Consider the following 23,768-nt stretch of genomic DNA (forward strand, 5'->3'; position numbering starts at 1 on the left):
AATGCGAGTGTGTGAGGAGGGAATGAGAGAGGAGTTGAGGTGCAGGTCAGTGTACCATAAAGAATCAATGTTTCGGGGGAGTTTGCACTGATGAGACAAAAATTAGAGTTATTTGGTCATAACAAAAAGCGTTTTGCATGGTGGAAGAAGAACACCGCATTCCAAGAAAAACACCTGATACCTACTGTCAAATTTGGTGGAGGTTCCATCATGCTGTGGGGCTGTGTGGCTAGTTCAGGGACTGGGGCCCTTGTTAAAGTTGAAGGTCAGATGAATTCAACCCAATATCAACACATTCAGGATAATGTTCAAGCATCAATCACAAAGTTGAAGTTACTCAGGGGCTGGATATTCCAACAAGACAATCACCCTAAACACAGTTGGAAATCTACAAAGGCATTTATGCAGAGGGAGAAGTACAATATTCTGGAATGGTCGTCACAGTCCCCCGATAGTCCCCCCGAAAATCTATAGGATGATATGAAGCAGGCTGTCCATGCTCGGCAGCCATCAAATTTAACTTAACTGGAGAAGTTTTCCAGAATCCAGACACTTATCAATGACTATAGGAGGCATCTAGAGGCTGTTACATTTTCAAAACGAGGCTCAACTAAGTATTGATGTAATATCTCTGCTGGGGTGCCCAAATTTATGCCCCTGTCTAATTTTGTTATGATGCATATTGCATATTTTCTGTTAATCCAACTTTAGGTCACTGATGAAATACTACTGTTTCCATAAGGCATGTTATATATTAAAAGGAAGTTGCTATTTTGGAAGCTGAGCCAATGATAAACAAAACTTCATAGAACTAAAAGGGTTCCCAAACTTTTTCATATGACTGTACCCATGTAATAAAACGGAACAACCCAAAAGCAGGGTAGCTGCTCAAGGGACAGATGTATGTGTCCTGTCTTGTTGGGGGTCCTAAATATCTATACATTGTGTGGTGTGGTTTAGTTTAGTACATCAGAGGGATACCAATATATACCACCTGTATTGGGCCCAACAGTAAAAGCAGGATTTTGATGCCAGCGCTAACTACATAAGATTTATGCGGTTTCCCTCCAAGAGTTAGAGTTAATTTGGCTGACAAATTAATTTCAAGTTTTAAAACCTTCAAGCAGATGCGCTGCTACCATGAGGCGAGTTAAGAAACTTTGAGTTAAGAAAAGGGGCAGCAAAAATTTACTCCTGCTAACTTCCAAGAGTCTAAATTCTAAATTTTTAGTGTAGGGAGTGCTATTGCAACAAGAACCCCCTCAGCCCCCTCCGACACACAAAAAGCATGGAGGAGTGGCATTCCCTAGAACGCCTCAGGGTCCGAAATGCCCCTGCCTTCAAGCGTACAAAACATGCTAATCACAGTTATAGTTGACAAAAATTTGCATCCTTGCCTTCAAACTTTTTGTCCATGTGACACCTTTACAGAAAGGCACAAAAACTAACCAAGTTTCCAGTTTGCCTCAGTTTGGTAACTTTTTCTCACTTGATAAAATGCATCCAACCCAAATTACCTACTGTATACATTGCACTAGTGATTCCACAGCTTCACAGCCCTCGCTGTAAAAACCCTTTTTGCAATTTATGATGAAACATCTTTTCTTCTAAGAAGAGAGATTGTATGGTCCCCTTCTTTATATATAGTTATCACATCTCCTCTCCAGTATAAACACACCAGCCTTTCCTTATAACTGAAACCTTCCATACCATATATAAGTTAACTCCTTATTCTCTGGACTTTATTTAATAATGTCCCTTCTGAGCAGTGGAGACCTAATACCTGTACAGAACCCCACAAGAACCAAAGACAATTAGAAAATGAAAGAGGTCAATTTTCAAGTACTTTACTCAGCTTTAATGATTATAGAACTGCAGTTCTCATTTAATCTATCACTAACAACAACAAGAAAAGAATATATTTTATCCATGTCTCTTTTACTTTCTTCAAAATTTATGTTATTAATAAATAGTAGCAGCAGTTAAAAATCGAATATATAACATAACACTGGTATTTGTCTAGTTCATCAAACACACAAATAAGTTCTAAAATGTATCCCTTAGTTTGCTATACATAGGGGCCCAGTAAATCTTTGGCCCTAGGGATACCTGGACAGAAAAATGGTTCATTTCTCTTTTAGCAGAGGTCCCTCAGTGCCACCCCCTTCCAAGCAGGCAAAGCAATATTTGCTCCCATTTGACTGCAAAATGTTAGTTTTGATTCCAAAAAGAATTTGCTTGGTGTTCCCATGGTTTGACTGCTACCACCTTCTCCATTACCTATAATTTAGGATTCTGACCAATTAAATTAGGGTCTCATGATGGCTGTCAATCCCTTTTAGATTTATTTACATATCTATTTTTTTCCCACCATTTTATGTATGTGTTTCCATTAGAGTTTAGTGCCTCCAAAGTTCATATGTTCTGTTTTGTATAACATGCATTGCTTTGAGTTTACTACTGTTTTTTTTTTCTTTCTACTAAATGTAAAAATGTTTTCTTTAAGCACAAATTTCTCATTTATTGCACATCCTTGGACTTTTACTGGTTTTAGTGGAGCTTAAATCTGAATACATACAGCATATCTGATTGTTCAACTCAACAGCAAAATAGGCAGATTATATTAGATTTGTGGCCCATTAATCTATTTGGTCATAATTTATAGTCATGCGAGATGAAAACAACATGTACAAATGCACACATAAAAGTTTCTACAGTGGCTGGTATGTAACAGTTATTTATTCAAAATACCTTATATTTCAGCTTGTGTGTCCGTATGTATTTTGAAATGGCATCTTTTATCAGAAGAAAGCTTAATAGCTAGTCTCAACCTCTGACATATGCTACAGGATAGAAGAAAATGGGAACTTCCCTGTTGTGCCTCTTCTAACATGGGAGCACTCCATGAAGTTTAGATATAAAAGGATTTACAGTCAACATTAAAAGCAAATTAAGGTCATACCGTAAGTGAACATTCGTGGAGAAGTCAATTCAATATTTGTCAGAGCTCCAAGGTGATTCAGCACAGCACATCTGTAGCCATTTTTCTGAGCATAGTCAACAAAGGTTCGAATATACTGCTTCTCACTATGATTGGCTATTCCAGGACAGATTACCATGGTGACATTCTCTGCATAGAAAACAGATAAGCAGAATGAGAAACAGTGGCAAGCAACAAACATGTTAACTTTATAAATGTAGACTGAAAATCATAGTACATCCTAGTGCATATTAAAAAAACATGTATTTAGAGAATCGCATGCCTACATGTCTTCAGAAGCAACAATGAATGGTCAGCTATGTGATACTACTAAGAGCTGTTGGGTACCAAATAAAGCAGGATTCCAAGACAGGAGTAAAGAATAGTATTTATATGCTTTATATACCAAGTATTAAGCTCTAAGGTTACTACCATGAAGTCCCTGCAACTAAAAGGCCAGCAATTGTTGCTTCCTTCACATTCAGTGTCCAACATACTGCTACTAACGTGAACCAACCAAAGGGCCTCATTACCAACCTCCTGTGCAATGTTCGGCTAATGGTTCAAACAAATCAAACGTTGCTGTAGCTCCATCAGGCATTGTAAGGTACTTTCTTAGTCCATATGGATTTGGTGAACTAACTCGGCCCATCTTTCCATACAGGGCTGTTTGGATATGTCCACTTTTTCCCCAGATAAGAGGTGGAATGTACCTAAAACAAGAAAAGAATGATGTAAGAATATACATTTCAAGCAGAAGTTATTTTCAAGATAAAATATAGCATTGTCACAGTTTCTGGATTTCAGGAGCAGTGTAAACTCCTGTATATGCACCATTTCACGCAAAGTTCCAGATCAGGCTCTGTAACAGTGGCAGGCATCCATGGGAGACTTTAGAGTCTCCCCATGAAGGAGGTATCTGGAGTCTCATTTACTGCCCTTCATCTTATGTGAATAAATAAGACACCAGTTCTTCTGCATGATGCTCTTCCACTCCTTCCTTTAGTGGTGATATCCCTTCTTTATAGCCCCACCACTTTTCCTCATTCACCTCCCTTTCTTTCTTACCCAGTCTGCTTTTATCTGTCACCCCAACAATGCCTCAGAATTTTTCCCTTTAGGCCTTACATTTTCAGTTGTACTTACTCTTTGGTCAGCAAGGGGCAAGATTTCAATAGGTAGCGAGTCAAAGCAGTGTCCTGATACAGAAGCTCAGGTGGAGCAGTTGGATTCTTCAGGTTTAAACAACGCACAATAATGTATAGAACAGCAGCTACGGCTGCCAATTTCATTCCATCAAAGACAGCAGGCATCTCAGGGGTTTCCACTATCGCATCCATCTTGACTCTGTAGAAATTAAATTAATTAAATGAATATTTAATATGCATATATGTAAAGTATGTGTGTATTGAAGTGCTAAATAACCAAAGATTTCCTTTTAAAACTTTAAAGTTGTTGCACACTGGGTGTTAGACATCATAATAATGTACTGCAGCAGTCAATACGCAATTCTCTACCTCATATATTCCTTTGTATTCAAATAAACTGGAAAGGCTCCACCTATGGTAGATGCAGGCAGTATCATTCAGAGAAAGTTCACAGTTCTCTCAAAAAAAAGTATGTACAGTAGGTAAAGTGGCTGCTGTGCCAAAGGTACAAGGTTACTACACAGGGGGCATTTTAAGTGAGACGAGGTGCATTACATACAATGGTATTAACAGTGGTGACAGGGGCATTTTGTTTACTCTCGTTTTCTGCTTAATGTCAGTGGTGAACAATATACCTTGTGTGCTAGTGGCCTAAGGCTAATGTCACATGAAGCACAGCCTAGGCTTCTCTCTGTCTGTGTTTCTCTGCAGGAGGAAAGAAGCTGACACGTTTCACTCTACTCTACTGTATCTCTGAATCGACAGGTACACTGTCGGTTGGTGTGAAGCCACCACAGAGCAGATATTAGCAATAAATCGCAGTCAGCCAACATGGTGCCTGTGTCAGTGAAAAGACATGGCAGAATGGAGTGGAGCACTATTTTACTTGTACCAATCTCTGTTCTGGATCAAAAGGTATTTTTGTAAATTATGTCACCTACTGGGAGACAATTTTCAACTGGTGAAAAAACATACTTGTCCTTGATCTTAGGAGTACAAACAGGCCAAACCCATGAATACAGTGCTGCCAAATGCAGTCAGTGCTTATCAAGGTATATAAAATGTGTGCCTGCTTTTAGTAGCTTTACCAAGGTTTCAAAGTGAAATGTGTTTTGTCCAGTTTTTCTGGTCATGCTAACATGTCTATTATCTATGCAGGTGCAAAGTACATATTATATGCAAAGTCAATAATCAAGGGCTTTTTGCACTTAACAATAATTGAGAGCTTAGGCTGATAATACATGTGGCTGTTTCTATGTTTTCTTTAACCTGGCTGTGCTGCCTGTCAATGACTATAATATATATCTGCCTAAAACCCACTAGTATGGGAGCATTTTGGCCAGTATATCATTTAAGAACTAAATACGCAGATAACACAAAACTGAAAGTTTTTGTGCCCAACAAACAATTGAACATCTAGATACAGAAATTTATCTTACCTATTTAAGAGAGCCTCCAGCAAAACACAGCCAAACACGCAGAATCAAAGCTCACAGTAACAAGGTCAGTTTACTCTGTTGAAAAACAGAAACATCTCAATCACATGTACTATCCCAGCTGCTGTAGATATTTTATGCCTCAAAATGAATATAGATTCCACCTTGTTCAGATAAGCAACAGCACAATACTAAAGCTTGCCACTATTATACAGACCAAAATGTGTTTTAGTTATTAATTTTCCTTTTCTCATTTATTGGCACCGTTGCTTTTTACCCAAAATAATTTGAACTTGTGCCATTGACTTGAATGCTTTAACGAACATTAACTTTATGCAGTGCCTTAACTTTCACAACAAAACCCCCAAAAATATCCAAATACAGGAAGGGCATCGCCCATAGAGTCTATTCTAAGGAAATAAATCATTAAAAAAAAAAAAAGTGAACTTCTAACAAGGTCACTAAACTAGGGGATCTGGGACCCATTTGGCCACAGAGTATGCTAAATTGGGATGTCGACAGCTGGATAAAACAGAGGAGCCTATATCACCCTACATATTGCTTATGCAGTAAAAATGGGAAAATCAAACCTGCCCAACTTGAAGGACCAAGTTTGCAGCTTTTGTCTGCCACTGTATGGCCACCTTTACTTTTGAAAGCAGTAATTTGGATTTATACAATTAAATATAATGCCTGGCTGGTGCAATGTGTGACATATATTACTCTAAAGAGAACAATCTCAGGAAGGTAGGCAGGTATATGTAAACCAGGACTTATTAATCAACACTGGGTAAAAGCAGCAACCCATTGCAACTAAAATTTTATTTTCATTATTTTACCATCTGGCTCAAACAAACTATCACTGATTGGTTACAATGATTTACTGCCCAGTTGCAAATGTGCTAAGGGTTTATAAATGAGCAGTGCAATGCATTACAAACATAACATTGATGCACCATTAACAGGGTGCAGAAGAATCACATACAGGTGATGTGGTTTGTTCTTACTGGTTCTTAATGATAGTTCTCAGTAACTTATAGCTACAAATACTAAAGCAGTGGCTGGCTTAATCCTTTCAATTTATAACTTGAATGGGCAGTTAAAGGGAAAAATCCTTAAAGGTGTCAAATTTACCTTCCTTTAAATATACATAAAACATGGAAAGATTACAGAGTGCACCGTAGATTTTCTCTCTGCATAATCTCATTTATACACTTATAAATGGCATCTCAATAATGTTTGACAACAGAAAACCTTCTGTTCAGTGAGCAAAAAACTATCCCCTATAGTATAAGTTATTGGATCAGTAGCTGCAAAGTGCTGGGGTATTAAGAAAAAGAGCTAAAACGTGACTGAAGGACAAGAGAGAAGGAAAAAAAAAAAAAGGCAAAAGAAGAGAGAGAGAGACAGCCCACCAGATGACAAAATAAAAACATAAACATACAAAAAAAGACGACAAATGGACAGGACAAATAATAGGAGAAATAATGAAGAGGACACAAAAAAGAAGCAAAAATGTGAGATACAATGGAACATATTTCATAAATTGGTCTAATCACTACCACATTCTAAAGCTTGTCATCCATGCCCAGATTTGGTCAAGCAGTTTGTCCATTGTTGATCATTCTATGCCAAAAGAACATCCACAGATCCTGTTGGATTGCAGATTATCTGAAATGTTTGAAAATGTCATATTCTAAAATGATGGTATTCATTTGTACAGCTCATGGGCCAACTGATCATATACCAAAAATGTAATCTATAAAGGCTGGACTGAACGGATGGATATCTAACGTAAGATCCAGAACACTACTTCCTTTGCAGCTCTCTAACCTGTTACTAGTCAGAAACCAAATCAGTGACTTGAGGGGAGGGGGCATATAGGACAACCGTTTGCTTTTGAATCTAACCTGTGTGCTAAGGATAAAAAGCAAAATAACTGCAGTTATGTCCCATTTGGCCCCCCTGAATTTGCTGACTAACAAAAAGGTAAGAGAGCTGCAAAGGAAGTAGTGTTTTGGCTATTACGCAAGACTTTCACTCACTCCAGCCTTTATTGATTACATTTTTGGCTAACTATATAAGAAGCAATTTTTATTTTGTACAGCCTATCTATGTACCCAGCTTTATTTTTAAACTGGCTCTGGCTTTTGAAACAATGTTCGAGAAAGCAGCAGATTGACTCCTTGCTAGAGGAGATTGGCTTTTGCAACATTGTTTAGAAAGTCATAAACAGGAGTTAAGCAACAGTTGTTCCTTTAAAAGGTATTAGTAAATGTAATTGCTATTGAAATCAGCATTTACTTAAAGGTGGCCATACACGAGGCGATTTCGCTCGTTGTGCGATGAACGATTATATCGACAAACGATCGTATGGCGATCGAGTTCCCATACGATATGCCATCCACGGGCAACGATAATTCGGGAAAGATTTTGTCGCATCATTATCGTAAAATACCTACGATCGTACATCTACGTACGATCGATGTCGTTGCCATTATCGTAAAATACCTACGATCGTACATCTACGTACGATCGATGTCGTTGCTGGCAATCGTGACATGCGCAGAGAACAATCGTTGAAAGACAAATGTCTGACACTCACACCAACTGGCAGATTTTATCGTTAAACGACCAACATTTTTAAACCTGGCCGATCGATTTTGGGGACGATAATGTCGGCTCGTTTAGTGGGCCGACGATCGTTCGTACACCACCAACTATACGATAACTTAACGATAGCATCGGATCGTTGGGGAATCGGTCGTTTGTAAGTAAAAAATCGGTCCGTGTATGGCCACCTTTAGTCCTGTTTATAGCTTTTTAAACAATGTTGCAAAAGCCAACCTCCTCTAGCAAGGAGTCAATCTGCTGCTTTGTCTTGCTTTGTACATTGTTTCAAAAGCCAGAGCCGCCAAGGCAGAAAATAGAAAAGGACAAACACTGCTTTTAATAGCAATTATATGAACAACACTTGAAAAACCATTACAAATTTGTAATGAATGTATATTGCAAAGTTGTTTAGATTTAGGTTTTCTTTTATTAGGCAAAAGATTATATTTTGGGTTGGCACAGATAACATTTCTTATAAAATTCCCTATGAATATATTTTAACCCATATTTACTTGTATCAGCTTTTGAAAATTGTTTGCGAGACTGTAGTAAAGAATGGTCTCGTCCCTTTTGAAAATATTAAATCTTAAAGCAGTGATCACAAACCAGTGGCTTGTGAGCAACATGTTGCTCACCAACCCTTTGGATGTTGCTCCCAGTTGCCTCAAAGCAGGGGCTTATTTTTACATTTCTGGTTAGGAGGCAAGTTTTGGTTGCATAAAAACCCCAATGTATCTGCTAAACAGAGCCTTCTGTAGGCTTCCTGGCACCTCCAGGAACATTTTTCATGCTTGTGTTTCTCTCCAAAACCTTTTTCATTTGAATGTGACTAACTGGTATAAAAGGTTGGGGATGCCTGTCTTAAGAGCCTATTTATCAAAGGATCAGTTAAGCCTGAGAGCTCCTGGGTGTGACACCAATGACATCTGTTTACATCAAGTAAATAAAAAGAACACTGACATGGGCATTAAGAGAAACATAAAATGTAATAAATAATATGTAATGAGACAGCCAGTCGTTATAGGCACATCTAACAAAGGTTGATAATGGCAATATGACAGTATTATGTATTGGAATGCAAGTCATTATAAGTAAATCATATATGAAATTAGAAAACAATACACTTTTCCTCCTCAATAAAATAAGGGAAATTCAGTTTCAGCAGTTCCACCAATTTTCTACATAACTGTAACATTGCAACACTTCTCATCTGGGTTTGGGCATTCAGTATTATTAATATGTGGTGATCAGGTGTTTTGATTGTAGCTTAAAAAATGCTATAAATGGCATATTCTGTATCAGTAGTTGAGGTTACAACAACAACCATAGCTGTCCCCCCTAATATGCAGATACACTATACAGTGGTGTGAAAAACTATTTGCCCCCTTCCTGATTTCTTATTCTTTTGCATGTTTGTCACACTTAAATGTTTCTTCTCATCAAAAACCGTTAACTATTAGTCAAAGATAACATAACATAATTGAACACAAAATGCAGTTTTTAAATGAAGGTTTACGTTATTAAGGGAGAAAAAAAAACTCCAAATCTACATGGCCCTGTGTGAAAAAGTGATTGCCCCCCTTGTTAAAAAATAATTTAACTGTGGTTTATCACACCTGAGTTCAATTTCTGTAGTCACCCCCAGGCCTGATTACTGCCACACCTGTTTCAATCAAGAAATCACTTAAATAGGAGCTACCTGACACAGAGAAGTAGACCAAAAGCACCTCAAAAGCTAGACATCATGCCAAGATCCAAAGAAATTGAGGAACAAATGAGAACAAAAGTAATTGAGATCTATCAGTCTGGTAAAGGTTATAAAGCCATTTCTAAAGCTTTGGGACTCCAGCGAACCACAGTGAGAGCCATTATCCACAAATGGCAAAAACATGGAACAGTGGTGAACCTTCCCAGGAGTGGCCGGCCGACCAAAATTACCCCAAGAGCGCAGAGACAACTCATCCGAGAGGCCACAAAAGACCAGAGGACAACATCTAAAGAACTGCAGGCCTCACTTGCCTCAATTAAGGTCAGTGTTCACGACTCCACCATAAGAAAGAGACTGGGCAAAAACGGCCTGCATGGCAGATTTCCAAGGCGCAAACCACTTTTAAGCAAAAAGAACATTATGGCTCGTCTCAATTTTGCTAAAAAACATCTCAATGATTGCCAAGACTTTTGGGAAAATACCTTGTGGACCGACGAGACAAAAGTTGAACTTTTTGGAAGGTGCGTGTCCCGTTACATCTGGCGTAAAAGTAACACAGCATTTCAGAAAAAGAACATCATACCAACAGTAAAATATGGTGGTGGTAGTGTGATGGTCTGGGGTTGTTTTGCTGCTTCAGGACCTGGAAGGCTTGCTGTGATAGATGGAACCATGAATTCTACTGTCTACCAAAAAATCCTGAAGGAGAATGTCCGGCCATCTGTTAGTCAACTCAAGCTGAAGTGATCTTGGGTGCTGCAGCAGGACAATGACCCAAAACACACCAGCAAATCCACCTCTGAATGGCTGAAGAAAAACAAAATGAAGACTTTGGAGTGGCCTAGTCAAAGTCATGACCTGAATCCTATTGAGATGTTGTGGCATGACCTTAAAAAGGCGGTTCATGCTAGAAAACCCTCAAATAAAGCTGAATTACAACAATTCTGCAAAGATGAGTGGGCCAAAATTCCTCCAGAGCGCTGTAAAAGACTCATTGCAAGTTATCGCAAACGCTTGATTGCAGTTATTGCTGCTAAGGGTGGCCCAACCAGTTATTAGGTTCAGGGGCAATTACTTTTTCACACAGGGCCATGTCGGTTTGGATTTTATTTTCTCCCTAAATAATAAAAACCCTCATTTAAAAACTGCATTTTGTGTTTACTTGTGTTATCTTTGACTAATAGTTAAATGTGTTTGATGATCAGAAACATTTTGTGTGACAAACATGCAAAAGAATAAGAAATCAGGAAGGGGGCGAATAGCTTTTCACACCACTGTATGTAGTGATTTAAAAGTTATATATTTTGTTCCTTTAAGAAAAGGGTGTTCTTAATGAAAAAGGGAAAGTTATACACTGTGTAAAGTGTATTTAAATAGCTTGTTTTCAAGTAAATGCCACAGGGAACTCTTCCTCTGGGAAAGAGAAGATTTAGAAACATAACATTATTTCAGTTATTATAGAAGAGAAAAGAACTAACATCACAGGGCATAAATTATACTCTAGGTATTTAAACACATACAAATTTCCCTATAGAATTTGAACTGGAAATATTGGTTGTATTAGTTAGAAGGAGCTCGCATTAAAGTTATGTGCTCATAAGCAGCACGCACCCTGTACTGTCTGTAATTCCATATGATTCACTGCTCAACTGTTCAGCTAGCGTCAGCAAACATTAAATAATCCAACAGGTGTTTTGTATATATTTAGATTAACTGTGGAGACAAAAATTGCTTAAAGGCAAAGCATATTGAAATGACTGGTTTCTTGAAAGCAGGAGACATTTACCTACCTGGCCAATACACCACCCACTGCAGGATTCTAAGCCTTATGGAATACGTAGTATATTTTCTGCTAGTGTATTTAAGCTAGGGAGAAGTATGTAACTCGGCCTCTAACAACTCCCATTCATTTGAATAGGAAATGTTTGACAGCTCCAGTGATGGCACTTTGAGCCTAAATTTGCTCCCAAGAGCATGTTTAAAGTGAAAAGCACTGGTGCTGGAGATGTCAGATTTATTCAAGCCAGTTGGAAGATTGTGTTGTGTAATGGGTATGGTGTGGTAAAACATACAATGTGATATTTTACCGCTATCAGCTCTCATGCCTACGAGCTGCTACAACCCTAAAGACCGGTTTAATGTTTTAGCATTGTAACCATGGTTACTGAACTGAAAACTAATTTTCTTTTTTTGTGTTCAATGTTCATCTCCATCCCCATTACAAAAACAAGACCATGACAAGTAACAAATAACTTTGCCAGCTTTATCTTAGCTGTCAAACAGCTCCAGAAGAGTCTGCACAATTTTTGCAAGTGTGCGGTGCATTTTTGCAGTGGCCTACTTCAGCATATATGGAAGGCAGACCACTGACAGCCATGACATGTCATTACATAATACCTTAAACAGTGATCCCCAACCAGTGGCTCGCGAGCAGCATGTTGCTCTCCAACCCCTTGGATGTTGCTCCCAGTTGCCTCAAAGCAGGTGCTTATTTTGTATTTATGGCTTGGAGGGAAGTTTTGGTTGCATAAAAACCAGGTGTACTGCCAAACAGAGCCTCATGTAGGCTGCCAGTCCACATAGGGGCTACCAAATAGTCAATTTTTTTATGCTTGTGTTGCTCCCTATCTCATTTTACATTTGAATGTGGCTCACGGGTAAAAAAGTTTGGAGACCCGAGCCTTAAGGATAGTGGGAAAAGGAATGGCATCTGGTAAGATTATTTGCCTACAATGTATCTTAAACAAGCTTGTATGTAAAACCCTGCTTCACCTGAATAAACCATTTTTATAAAAAATATACTTTTCTTTTTAGTAGTATGTGCAATTGGGTACACCTAAATAGAAAACTGACATTTTAAAAATTAAGGGCTGTCTCCTGGGATCATAGGATATACAGTGCACACAAACAAGCCAAGGCACACATACATATCGGCCACATCAGCCAATGAATGGACATAGTTCTGCCTTTTGCTTCCACACTACTTCCTGTTACAGTTAGAGCTGCATTATTTCTGGTCAGGTGATCTGAGGGAGCACACAGCCCATCACTAAATGGTGGATGAAGGGAAAGGATGCAAAAGGGCAATATGTAATTATATATATTCCAGTTAGGCAAAATTCTTTAATAGGTCCCTTAATATGATATAAACTATCTGTTGGTTAAGTATTCATTCTGGGGGTATGGTTTTCCTTTAAGACAACAAAGTTTCATATTCATGTTTTGAGGAGATAATCAATTAAATAAACAATGACTAGTACCGGTATATACACCAGCAAAGAAAAGCCATTCTGCTGCCTTCCGCCCCCTCTATCTGCGTGCACTGACAGGACTGGATCTAACTGTAAGGGCTGTGAGAGACGGGGAGATTAGTCGCCGCATGACAAATTTACCTTGTCGCAGGTGACTAATCTCGACAAAATGCCATCCCACCGGCTAGAATGTAAATCGCCAGGTGGGATGGCAAACGCGGCGATTTACATTCTCTCACAGTACAAACAAGGCAGATTTGGCCCATTGGAGGCCCCATACACAGGAAGATAAGCTGTTGTCTGAATAAATTGAATTGCCAGCTTAAATCTGCCTGTGTATGGCCACCTTTAGCCTCAGGGATATACTGCAAATGCACATATAATTGTATGGACTATTCACCTAATTCATCCTAAGTGCAGTAATTTATCTATTTATTTGCCTATATTTTTATTACAGTAATGACAGCACTATGACTTTATTTAAAACAAACAAATTAAAGTTACATTATCTGATGTTCTACTTCTGTTACAGTGCTGTCAGGGCTAGCATTATATTGCAGGTCTTGTAATCTACTAATGAAAAGATTCTAACAGCTACCCATGTCCATCCATCTCAGCAGTAGAACACAGGATACTCAGGCTGTAATGTTGAACCGTCCTATCTTTGCTTGTAAGGTGAGACATGGCGTGTGTGATCACAGCATCCACTGCTTTTCTGAAATGATGATACAAGCAGCTCCCTATTTACAAAGCAGGTTAGGCGGCACCGATAAGATAATGCATGACACACAAAGCTGTCACTAAACTACCCTTAAGAATGCAAACTTGCACATTATTCCAAACAGATTACTTTATTGTTCACTGATATGTTAATACAACTTAGATAGAGAAATACAAAGATATGACACAGTGCAAAAAATCTAGTTAGAAATACTGTTTTACTTCATCCATACAAACAATTTTGCAATTTTCAGCTAGTCGCGGCTTACGAGGAACATAGAAATCTGATAATTACGATCACTGTGGAGTAAATTAGTCACGCTACTTGGGGGAAGGTGGGATAACCTGGTAGAAATGTAAAGCATGTATAATGTACTAAAGCTTAGCTCTAATTCCTTATTTGCTTTAAGGTCTCACACGGTTGATCCCAGGATTTCTTATATAAATACTGAATGAATGGAGATATAACATGGAGGTGTAAAAATTACATTTGTTAGATCTGTTATCTGGAAACTTGTTTTATAGAAAGTTCCAAATTACAGAAAGACCATCACCCATAGAGTCCATTTTAATGACATAATTCAAAGTTTAAAAACAAATATCCTTTTCTTCGCAATAATAAAACAGTACCTTGGTCCCAACTAAGATATAATTAATTTTTACTGCAGGCAAAACAATCCTATTGGGTTTAATTAATATTTAAATTAGGGATGCACCAAAATCCCTATTTTCAGATTCGGCCGAACCCCGAATCCTTTGTGAACAATTCGAATAGCGAACAGAATCCGAATTTGCATATGCAAATCAGGTCAGGATACGGAAGGGTTAAAGAGGACCATACGCTCAGCAAAAAAATTTCAACTTACACGTTTATGTGGCAGAAAATTGGATTTTAAGGATTTAGATTCGGTTTGGCCAGGAGTGTGGATTCACCTGAATCCGAATCCTGTTGAAAATGGTCAAATCTTGGCTGAATGACGAACCGAATCCTGGATTAGATGCATTCTTAGTTTAAATGATTTTTTAGTACACCTAAGATATCTAAATAACAGAAAGATCCCTTATCTGGAAAACCCTGGGTCCTGAGCATTGTGAGCATACCTGTACCTATCTTTATAAAGCATATAGGCAGTCTTTATGCTACAGCTACAGTCACCAGAAACCCATTAATCTAAATAACCAACAGAAAAATGCTGGCAATGCTAGTTTCATAACAACTGGAAGTAGCACAGGTTGCCTATCCTTGGATTAGTTTTCTTGAGAGAGGGTTAAAGGAAAAGTAATGCTGAATCCACTATGTGACAATCGATTGATCGATCCTAGCCTTCTATATAGGAAGGAGTTGGAGTCGGGCTAGGATCGATCAATCGATCGTCGCATAGTGGATTCTGCCCTGCATCGCCGTATCGCCTTATTTCAAATGACCGGAAGCCAAGTTTTAGCAGGTATTTTCTAACAAAGCATTCAATATAATAAATGGTGTGCAGGATAGGGCAATTATCGGGGCAGGGTAGAATAGATTTTTTACTTAAAAAATTTTAGTGTTACTTTTCCTTTAAGTATGTTATGTGCTAAAAGCAAAAGTTTAATGCTTGTCATAAACAGTTAATAAGTATTGTGCCTGCTGTCTGTATGGTATTTGCCATTGTGAAGCCCTGACAAATCATGCTAAAAATTTCCATCTGCCTCTTTATATTTCCTGCCATATTACATCAGATTAAAATATGAGTGCAACATACTTGGCCAGTATCAGTTGTTCATAGATAGCATGTGTGCTGCCATTTTCCATTATCCAATAGAAAGCATAAGGCAGATCAGATGATAATTGCATTGGGTTATCTGATATTCTTGAGGCTGTCTTTTTATTCGTCATAAACAAGTGGAAGAGGATTGTGGAAAGAACGCTTGCGTACTTCGAATAGCAGAGTCATGTGTCTCATCCAGCAAATAAGTGACTCTAAAGCAAGTCATCTATTAAAATAACCCAGATTTAAACATTTATTCTGTGTGGGCTTGCAAGTCTCTGCTAAGGAATTCTAGTAAAAGGTGAAAATATCACTAATGAAAAGATTGAAATGCATGCATTATAACATAAAGATGGAATAATAGCTTACAAATAAACACTTAGTTCACTGGAGATGCCCTTAATGCTGCAGATCAGTGCTGAAAAGCTTTTCACATACAGCTGATATAATATCTATCATATGAAATGTTTGAGGTTGTATTATATTGAATTATATCATGCAAAGATGTCTATAGAGACTCCAGTAGACCTGAAGGGCCATAAAAAAAATCCCAAGGAAGACCACATCCAGCAATGGGACTTCAAGTTGGGACAGCCCTGCTGTAGATCCTCCCATAAAAAAAAACAACCATAAAAATAACGAAGATCTGGTAAGCGCTGTGTTTATGTGATGCAGTGAACAGAGATGGACTGGCCTGCCAAGGTATAATGGTTGGACAAGTTCTTACTGGGCTCCACTGTAAAATAATTATCATTAACCCTTTCCTGTTTACACCATATATTCATCTACCATCAATACAATGTAGTATGCACTGTACTTCTCCCCACTGCTCCGTATGCAAGTGTGGCCTTCTGCGCACACCTGTTGTTCGCGCATGCCCACCCCCGGGGGGGGGGGGGCAAGGTGGGGCGCAACTCGTGGGGTGCCCAGACTGGAAATCTAGCCCTGGTAGTATGTTTTATATGTAACAGTTTTGATAGTGAGCATCAGACATCACATTCTCAGATGGGCCAGAGGAGGCCCCCCCACTAGTAAATTGGCAGCAATTATAACTCTGCTCTATCTACATAAAGTAATGGCTGACTCAAACCCTTTTAGAGGAGGGGATTAGCATACAGATTACTCCTTCTTGAACTTAAACTTTAAAGGGAAAGTGCCAAAACTATTTGAGAGTTTCTTCATTTGCATAATAAAACAGAGTTACTTCCACAGATATTAATAAGGTTTTCCACTGTTGTTTTGACACTCTACAATCTATAATGTAGATACTTTCTCTGTAGGGTCCTTATTCTAAATAATCTATAGTAACAATTATGGCAGGTTAGATTTTTCACAATATGGGCCATCTCTTCGCCAAACATTGACTGCAGTACCACTGGCAGGAACAGAATCATTTTGCTATTGCCCCAGTTGATCGGTGATGCAGTTCAGAGTCCTGCATCACAACAGATACCAGCGAAATACCTGCAAAGCAGGATGGATTTCGGGCAGAAAGTCCTCGTCTTTCTGACAGTGGGGGCAGTCCGGTAACTGGCCTGGGTATCCAGCTAAGCAGCGGGAGTTGTCCCTCCCGCCCATTAAGGGAGTATGGCGTATGGAGTAAGGGAGTAAGTTTTTTTTCCCTTGTGGCTTCAAAGCAATGTCACTTCTAGTTTTGTGGGTCCCAGGTTCTGAACGCAATGTATCTATTTGCAGTCTGAGTCGGGTAGTGGGTTAAGTAGGGGGACATACTGAGTGGGGGGTGCAGGTCAGCGGGTCACGCTGGGGTCTGCCCGACCAATGCAGAACTCTAATGCAGCTTCCACAAAGACAGATACAGGGCTAATGTTATGTGGGCAGATGTACATTTTGCTTGCATTATGTTCCTAACACTGTGGGGCTGATTTACTAACCCACGAATCCGACCCGAATTGGAAAAGTTCCGACTTGAAAACGAACATTTTGCGACTTTTTCGTATGTTTTGCGATTTTTTCGGATTCTGTACGAATTTTTCGTTACCAATACGATTTTTGCGTAAAAACGCGAGTTTTTCGTATCCATTACGAAAGTTGCGTAAAAAGTTGCGCATTTTGCATAGCGTTAAAACTTACGCGAAAAGTTGCGCATTTTTCGTAGCGTTAAAACTTTACGCTACGAAAAATGCGCAACTTTTCGCGTAAGTTTTAACGCTACGCAAAATGCGCAACTTTTTACGCAACTTTCGTAATGGATAGGAAAACTCGCGTTTTTACGCAAAAATCGTATTGGATCCGAAAAATTCGTAAAGAATCCGAAAAAAACGCAAAACATACGAAAAAATCGCAAAGTACCGATCATTACGAAAAAAACGCAATCGGACTCCATTCGACCCGTTCGTGGGTAAGTAAATCAGCCCCTAAGTGTGAGGGCACAGAGCAATGCAGTGCATACATACAGACAGGCTGCAAAGGGTAACAATTAGTGTGCACTAAACATGTTGCAACTTTTTCCTTATGCTGCTTACGGCCCAGATTACATGGCTGTTTTAGGTTTAAGTATCTCCAAATCCTGCCTAATATGTTAGCTCTGCTCCCCATTGACACGGTGCAAATTCTTCCTGAGAAGCTAATTTTGCCAGCCAGTGTTTTCATCTTGCAGTATTGTGCCCATGCTTCAGAGGATCATTGTTCAATCTTTACTGTTTACTTAATATAGGCACTGTTTTTTAAAACAATTTGTCTTCTAGACTAGACAAGGAGGTCTATGGGATTTTATAAACCAAAGCAACCAGTTTGGCAGCTTGAAATTATAAAACAAGCAGAGCAATGAAATGATACTTAAGAGTTAATGCTCTATGGAGGCCAATCCAATACCGTATTACACACTTACAACAATGGAAGCCTGTGTGTTCCTGATGCAGCTGTCTATACCTTGACATGGCTCTCCTACCTGCCATGCACATCTGTTGTTTAACTACACTTCTCAGCAACTTAGATCAAGGAATCTGCTGGAAATGTAGTTCAGCAAGAGATGAACTGCATCATTAGAATGAACCAACTTAGTGTAGCATTGCATAACAGGACACACAGCGTTAAAACATAGAATAAATCCCATCATATAGAATTCACTTCTCCTGCCCACCTCCAAATAAAAGCAACACAAATTCTATCACCTTTTAACCAGTCTCTTCCTTTCCTTCAGGAGAAACTTCCTCTTGCTCTCCCGTCATACACACAGTGCATCCACTACCACCGCCCTCAGACTTTCCACTTCACAGTCCCTTGTCTACAGCTGCTTTCCTGGCAACTTGGCTGTATGAGCCTTCTACATCTCATTGGAGAAGAGCCTTGTCAATCATATTTGCCAGTTTGTGATTGGTGTGGGGTAGTGCAGCATCTAATAGGCCAAAACAATCTCTCACAGGCATGCAGTTACCGGGAGCAGAAAGCTTAGGGATTGGTTACACTTTAAGTCACTCAGACGGTTATTTAAGTGCTAGTGGCTGTGATGTGAATACTGTTCTCTGACACGGCCAGGGGCTGGAAGAGGAAATGTTGCTATTGCGATGGTTTATTTAAATAGATACTTGCATATGCAGATGAAATAACAGTATGGTATAGATAGATGTGGAGCTCCAATTACATGTTGGAAGAGAAAAAGCCTTGTCCATTTGGACAAATACGGTGATCACTGTCAAAATGGACAGCTGGTGTATCAAAATATTCTCTAGTGGTCCCTTGCCCCTTTCTGGAGGTTACAGCATTAACTGTTTAGTATCATTTCAAGGCTCTGCCTCTGTTTTTTTATTTATTTCCAGCAGTATTTCTATTTTCTTTCCAAAATAAAAAAGGTATGGCATTCTCAGGGAGTTTATAACCTCTGTGGGTTTGTTTTCTGCTTCTCTGAAAAGAAATGCTGATTAAAAATATACAGACGCCTGCAGATGCCAAATAGAAAAGCAGTGGAATGCAGGAGGGTAGTACACATGGTTGTTTTTTTTAATGTGTTTACAAACGCAGCATGCTGCGTCTGAAAAACACAATGAAATGCGAATGGAACACTGAAAGCTTGCGAGTACAACCATGCAGAATATAGTGGAATCATTAGCGAATGCCTTTAGGTGCACTGAAACATGCATCTTAAATTTGTGCCAAATGCATAAAATAGCCTGTGTGTACGAGCCCTTATACAGGACTGGCAGGGTCAGCTTCTCTGGGGAAGTTGCACAGTGCAAGGCTATTTGCATACCACTAACATATTTGTACATGGGGCAGATTGCAGCTAGAAATGCACATAAGCGTTTTCTAAAATCGCCCCTGTGCGTGAAGTGACAGTCAAGTTCCATTACTGTCAATGCACTTATATACAAATAAGTATTGGCCTGGATCTGCCTTTTCTATGCTGGGAGAAATATGCTGCCCAAGAAAGGGACAATGTGCCACAGACCTAAATGGAAAAGCAAGATAAGGATACAGAGGTGCTTTCTGATGTGCTTTTTTCTCCCCATAGTTATGCTTGCCACCTCTTAGCCCTTCCTGCCTTCCCTTCCAAACTAGGCAATACTGCACCTTCTGATGCAGGGGAACCCTGGAGCTTTTGGCAAATCGGACTTAAACCTGTCCAGAAGAGAATCACTACTTTGTCGCCACAATGATGCTGGAATTGTGTGAAATAGTGCACTGTGGGGAAAACCATGACGACGGTGCTTGAAAATTGCACTTTGCCTACTTGCGGACATAAATGAGCCCTGCTGTCTGGCTGCCTGTGCTATCCTATGCCGGCTGTCTGTGTGTATCCACTGCAGGAATCTTTGCAGAAGTTGCCACACCAGTTGTTTTCATATCTCTTTAAGAAATATTTACCATAGACCTCAGTGATCATGGCTGGGGGGGTGATTTGGTGTTAAAACCCACATAATGTATCATGTAAAGTAGCACACACATAAACCAGAACCAAACTCTGAGGAGGCCACAGCTCCCATTCTCCTGTGCTGTTTCTGACTATCAACTCTCAAACTCAGGCATACTGAGAAATAAGCAAATGTTTTAAGGCTTTGTAATGATTGTTGGGCCTTGATATCAGCTTCTCTGGTTGGCCCATGCGGCCTCAGTCTGACACTGAACGGATTGAATCATTAGAACAAATCCAATTTAGTGTAGTGTTGCGTAATAGAATATACAGCGTTAAAACATACGTGGCCAATTGAATGGAATTCACTCTCTCCCAAAAATATACACTGTACTCAGTATAAAGCAACACAAATTTCCTCACCTTTCATCTGGTCTCTTCCTTCCCTCTTGCTCTCTTCTCATACACACAGCGCATCAACTACCGCCGCCCTCAGACTTCCCATTTCCCAGTCCCTTGTCTACATCTGTTTCCCTGACACCTGGGCTGTCTAAATCTTCTACATCTCATTGGACAAGAGCCCTGTCAATTATTTTTGCCAGTTTATGATTGGTTTGGAGCAGGGCAGCACTAAATAGACGTCTCACAGGCACGCTGTTATTGGAAGCAGAGAAGCTTAACGATTGGTTACATTTTATGTCACTCAAACTGTTATCTAAATGCTGGAGGCTGTGTATACTGTTCTCTGTCAGCCAGGATCTGAGAGAGGAATCGTTGCTGTTGCGGTGGTTCATTTGAATAGCCTTTTATAGATTGAGAGAGGATTTTATGCACAATTGTGTGATGGAAAAGAAAAAAGGCACATATATACAGACGAAAAAGGTGACGGCCATTTTCTCAGGAAGATTTTGTAGAGTGTAAGTGGGAGAGCAAGTCCTACTGCACTTATCAGGGGGAAATTGTTTAACCCCCACCACCAAAGGTGCTATGCTGCCTGTTCAAAGAAAAAGGGAACTAGTTTGTAAGTTCTTTCTTGTGTGAAGCGGATGTCAGTGGGGAGGAAACGGGCAGGGGAGCATCTTGTCTTGGGGCAAATACTACTTGATACAGCTATGCTGATTGGGTAGCATTTCTGTCTTGCAGAATGGGGGTCGTGACTGCAGTTTTGGTCTGAGCACAATCTGCAGAGTGTGTGTGAATGTGACAGGGACCTTACATTGTAAACTTCTGGGACAGGGGCTGATTTGAGTTACCGTATTTTTCGCCCTATAAGAATATAAGACGCACCCAATTTTAAAGGAGGAAAATCTAGAAAAAAAAGATTCTGAAGCAAATATTGTAGTAAAATATTTTATATCAACTGTATAAAGTTAATTGTTTCTGGGCTCGCACATAATGAGGCTTCCCCCAGGGCCTCCCCCAAGCATCCTTCAGCTTCCCCCAGGGCCCCCCCCAAGTATCCTTCAGCTTCCCCCAGGGCCCCCCCAAAGGTCCTTCAGCTTCCCCCAGGCCCCCCCCCAAGTATCCTTCAGCTTCCCCCAGCCCCCCCCCCAAGTATCCTTCAGCTTTCCCAGGTCCCCCCCCAAGTATCCTTCAGCTTCCCCCAGCCCCCCCCCCAAGTATCCTTCAGCTTCCCTCAGGGCCCCCCCAAGTATCCTTCAGCTTCCCCCAGGGCCCCCCCAAGTATCCTTCAGCATCCCCCAGGTCCCCCCAAGTATCCTTCAGCTTTCCCAGGGCCCCCCAAGTATCCTTCAGCTTCCCCCAGGGTCCCCCAAGTATCCTTCAGCTTCCCCCTGGGCCCCCCCCCAAGTATCCTTCAGCTTCCCCCTGGGCCCCCGCCAAGTATCCTTCAGCGTCCCCCAGGGCCTCCAAGCATCCTCCAGCTCCCCCACGACACCCACAGCATACTTCATCTTCCCCCCCTGCCCCCAAGCACCTTCCATTTCCCCCCAGCGGCCTCCGGCTCCCGTGATGTCTTCCTCTCTGTGCCGCGGCTTCTGTGCTTTTATAAGGTTGCGCCCTGTGCGTGTGACGTCAGTACGCACAGAAAATGTGCGTCTTATACGGCGAAAAATACGGTATGTTTAATCTCTGTAAATGTGCTGATGCTATAAACAATACAGATGATGATAATAATATATTCTGTGTTGTAGACAGCACAGGAATATAAGAGGTTCAGCCCAGGGCCAGAAATAGGGGTAAGCAGGGTATGTCTAGGGGTTGCATTTGGTACACCAGTGATGGGACTGGAGGTGTAATTGGGATGACCTGGCAGAAAAGCAACAGGGCGGTGAGATAATTTTTGCCAGCAAATTTTTACTATTGGCCTTGGTCATTGGCAGTAAATTCCTAGTTAGGTTGGGGAAATACTATCCAGGCAGCAGCCTTGTGACTGAGTATAGGAAATTAAGCATATGTTAAATACATGCAAAGCGATTTTAAAGATTAAAATCCAGAATTAATGATTTGATGGCCAAAGGAGAAGTACCAACTGCTTCTTTTCTGCTCTCAAACTGTATCTGCTGATTGATCTGTAAAAAAAAAAACCACGGGAAACAAAAATCATGTGTTACTATCATACTCATATGTTCACCTGAGCCACTTGGTGGGTTTGAGAATTCTAGTCATTAAAGTGCCTGTGATGGCCCCTCAGGAGCTTAAATGTAAAATCAGCAGCAGACCTTTTGTGACCTCAGGATCTTAGGCTATAATTTATGGCCAAATCTCTGATGTGGCCTCCATTTAGTAGTAACCTCACAAACTAATATTATATTTTAAATGCTGGTCATTAATCGTCTTTAGTGTCAAGGTCCACCAATCATTACCAAGCATTAAACCATTTTGCTGTTGCTGAGTATGCTTGTGTATGTCCATTGCTTAAATATCTGGGCAGATGTGTGTTCTGTTTGTGGCCAAGTTCAACCCATCTTTCAAGTGGTACCATGGCTCCCCCTCAGTGCAAGGGATTGGCTGGGAGACTTGGGAGACTGCTTGTCTGCTCTTGCGCATCGAATCCCCCCTCAGTGGGCGCTTCAGTATTTTGGGAGATTCCACGTGCCAGGTTTAGAGAAGGGCAGACAAAGAACAGGGGATTGATCATTGCATATTCCTTGGTCCCGTTTCATAAGTAATTTAGTATCTATGCAATCGCATGTTTTTAAAAACAGGAGCTTTTAGTTACAGAGTTATTATGAAAAATGAACAAGCCAGATTACCATGTCAAAGCAAACCCTTTATGTTACCACTCCACTCCCCTTACATCAACACAGGTTATTTAATATCTGAAAACATGCCAACTCTTAAGGTGGCTATACACGGCCCGATTCTAGCTGCCGATATTGGTCCCTTAGACCGATTCAG

General features: G+C 40.1%; 1 protein-coding gene across 2 annotated transcripts in view; it reads right to left on the reverse strand.

The window, feature by feature from the left end:
* abhd2 (abhydrolase domain containing 2) overlaps positions 1-20,865 on the reverse strand; it is a 36,935-nt gene extending 16,070 nt beyond the window's left edge. Inside the window, exons 1-5 of one of the 2 annotated variants that reach the window (XM_031897705.1) lie at positions 18,733-18,804; positions 5,568-5,642; positions 4,127-4,327; positions 3,518-3,693; positions 2,963-3,130 (exon numbers count right to left, since the gene is read on the reverse strand). In XM_031897705.1, coding sequence (XP_031753565.1) covers positions 2,963-3,130; positions 3,518-3,693; positions 4,127-4,320 — 538 coding nt within the window. In that variant the 5' untranslated portion in view covers positions 4,321-4,327; positions 5,568-5,642; positions 18,733-18,804. 2 annotated transcript variants of the gene reach the window in all.
* Between the last annotated feature and the right edge of the window lie 2,903 nt (positions 20,866-23,768).

Source organism: Xenopus tropicalis, chromosome 3 (assembly GCF_000004195.4).
Source record: "Xenopus tropicalis strain Nigerian chromosome 3, UCB_Xtro_10.0, whole genome shotgun sequence".
Taxonomy (NCBI): Eukaryota; Metazoa; Chordata; class Amphibia; order Anura; family Pipidae; genus Xenopus; species Xenopus tropicalis.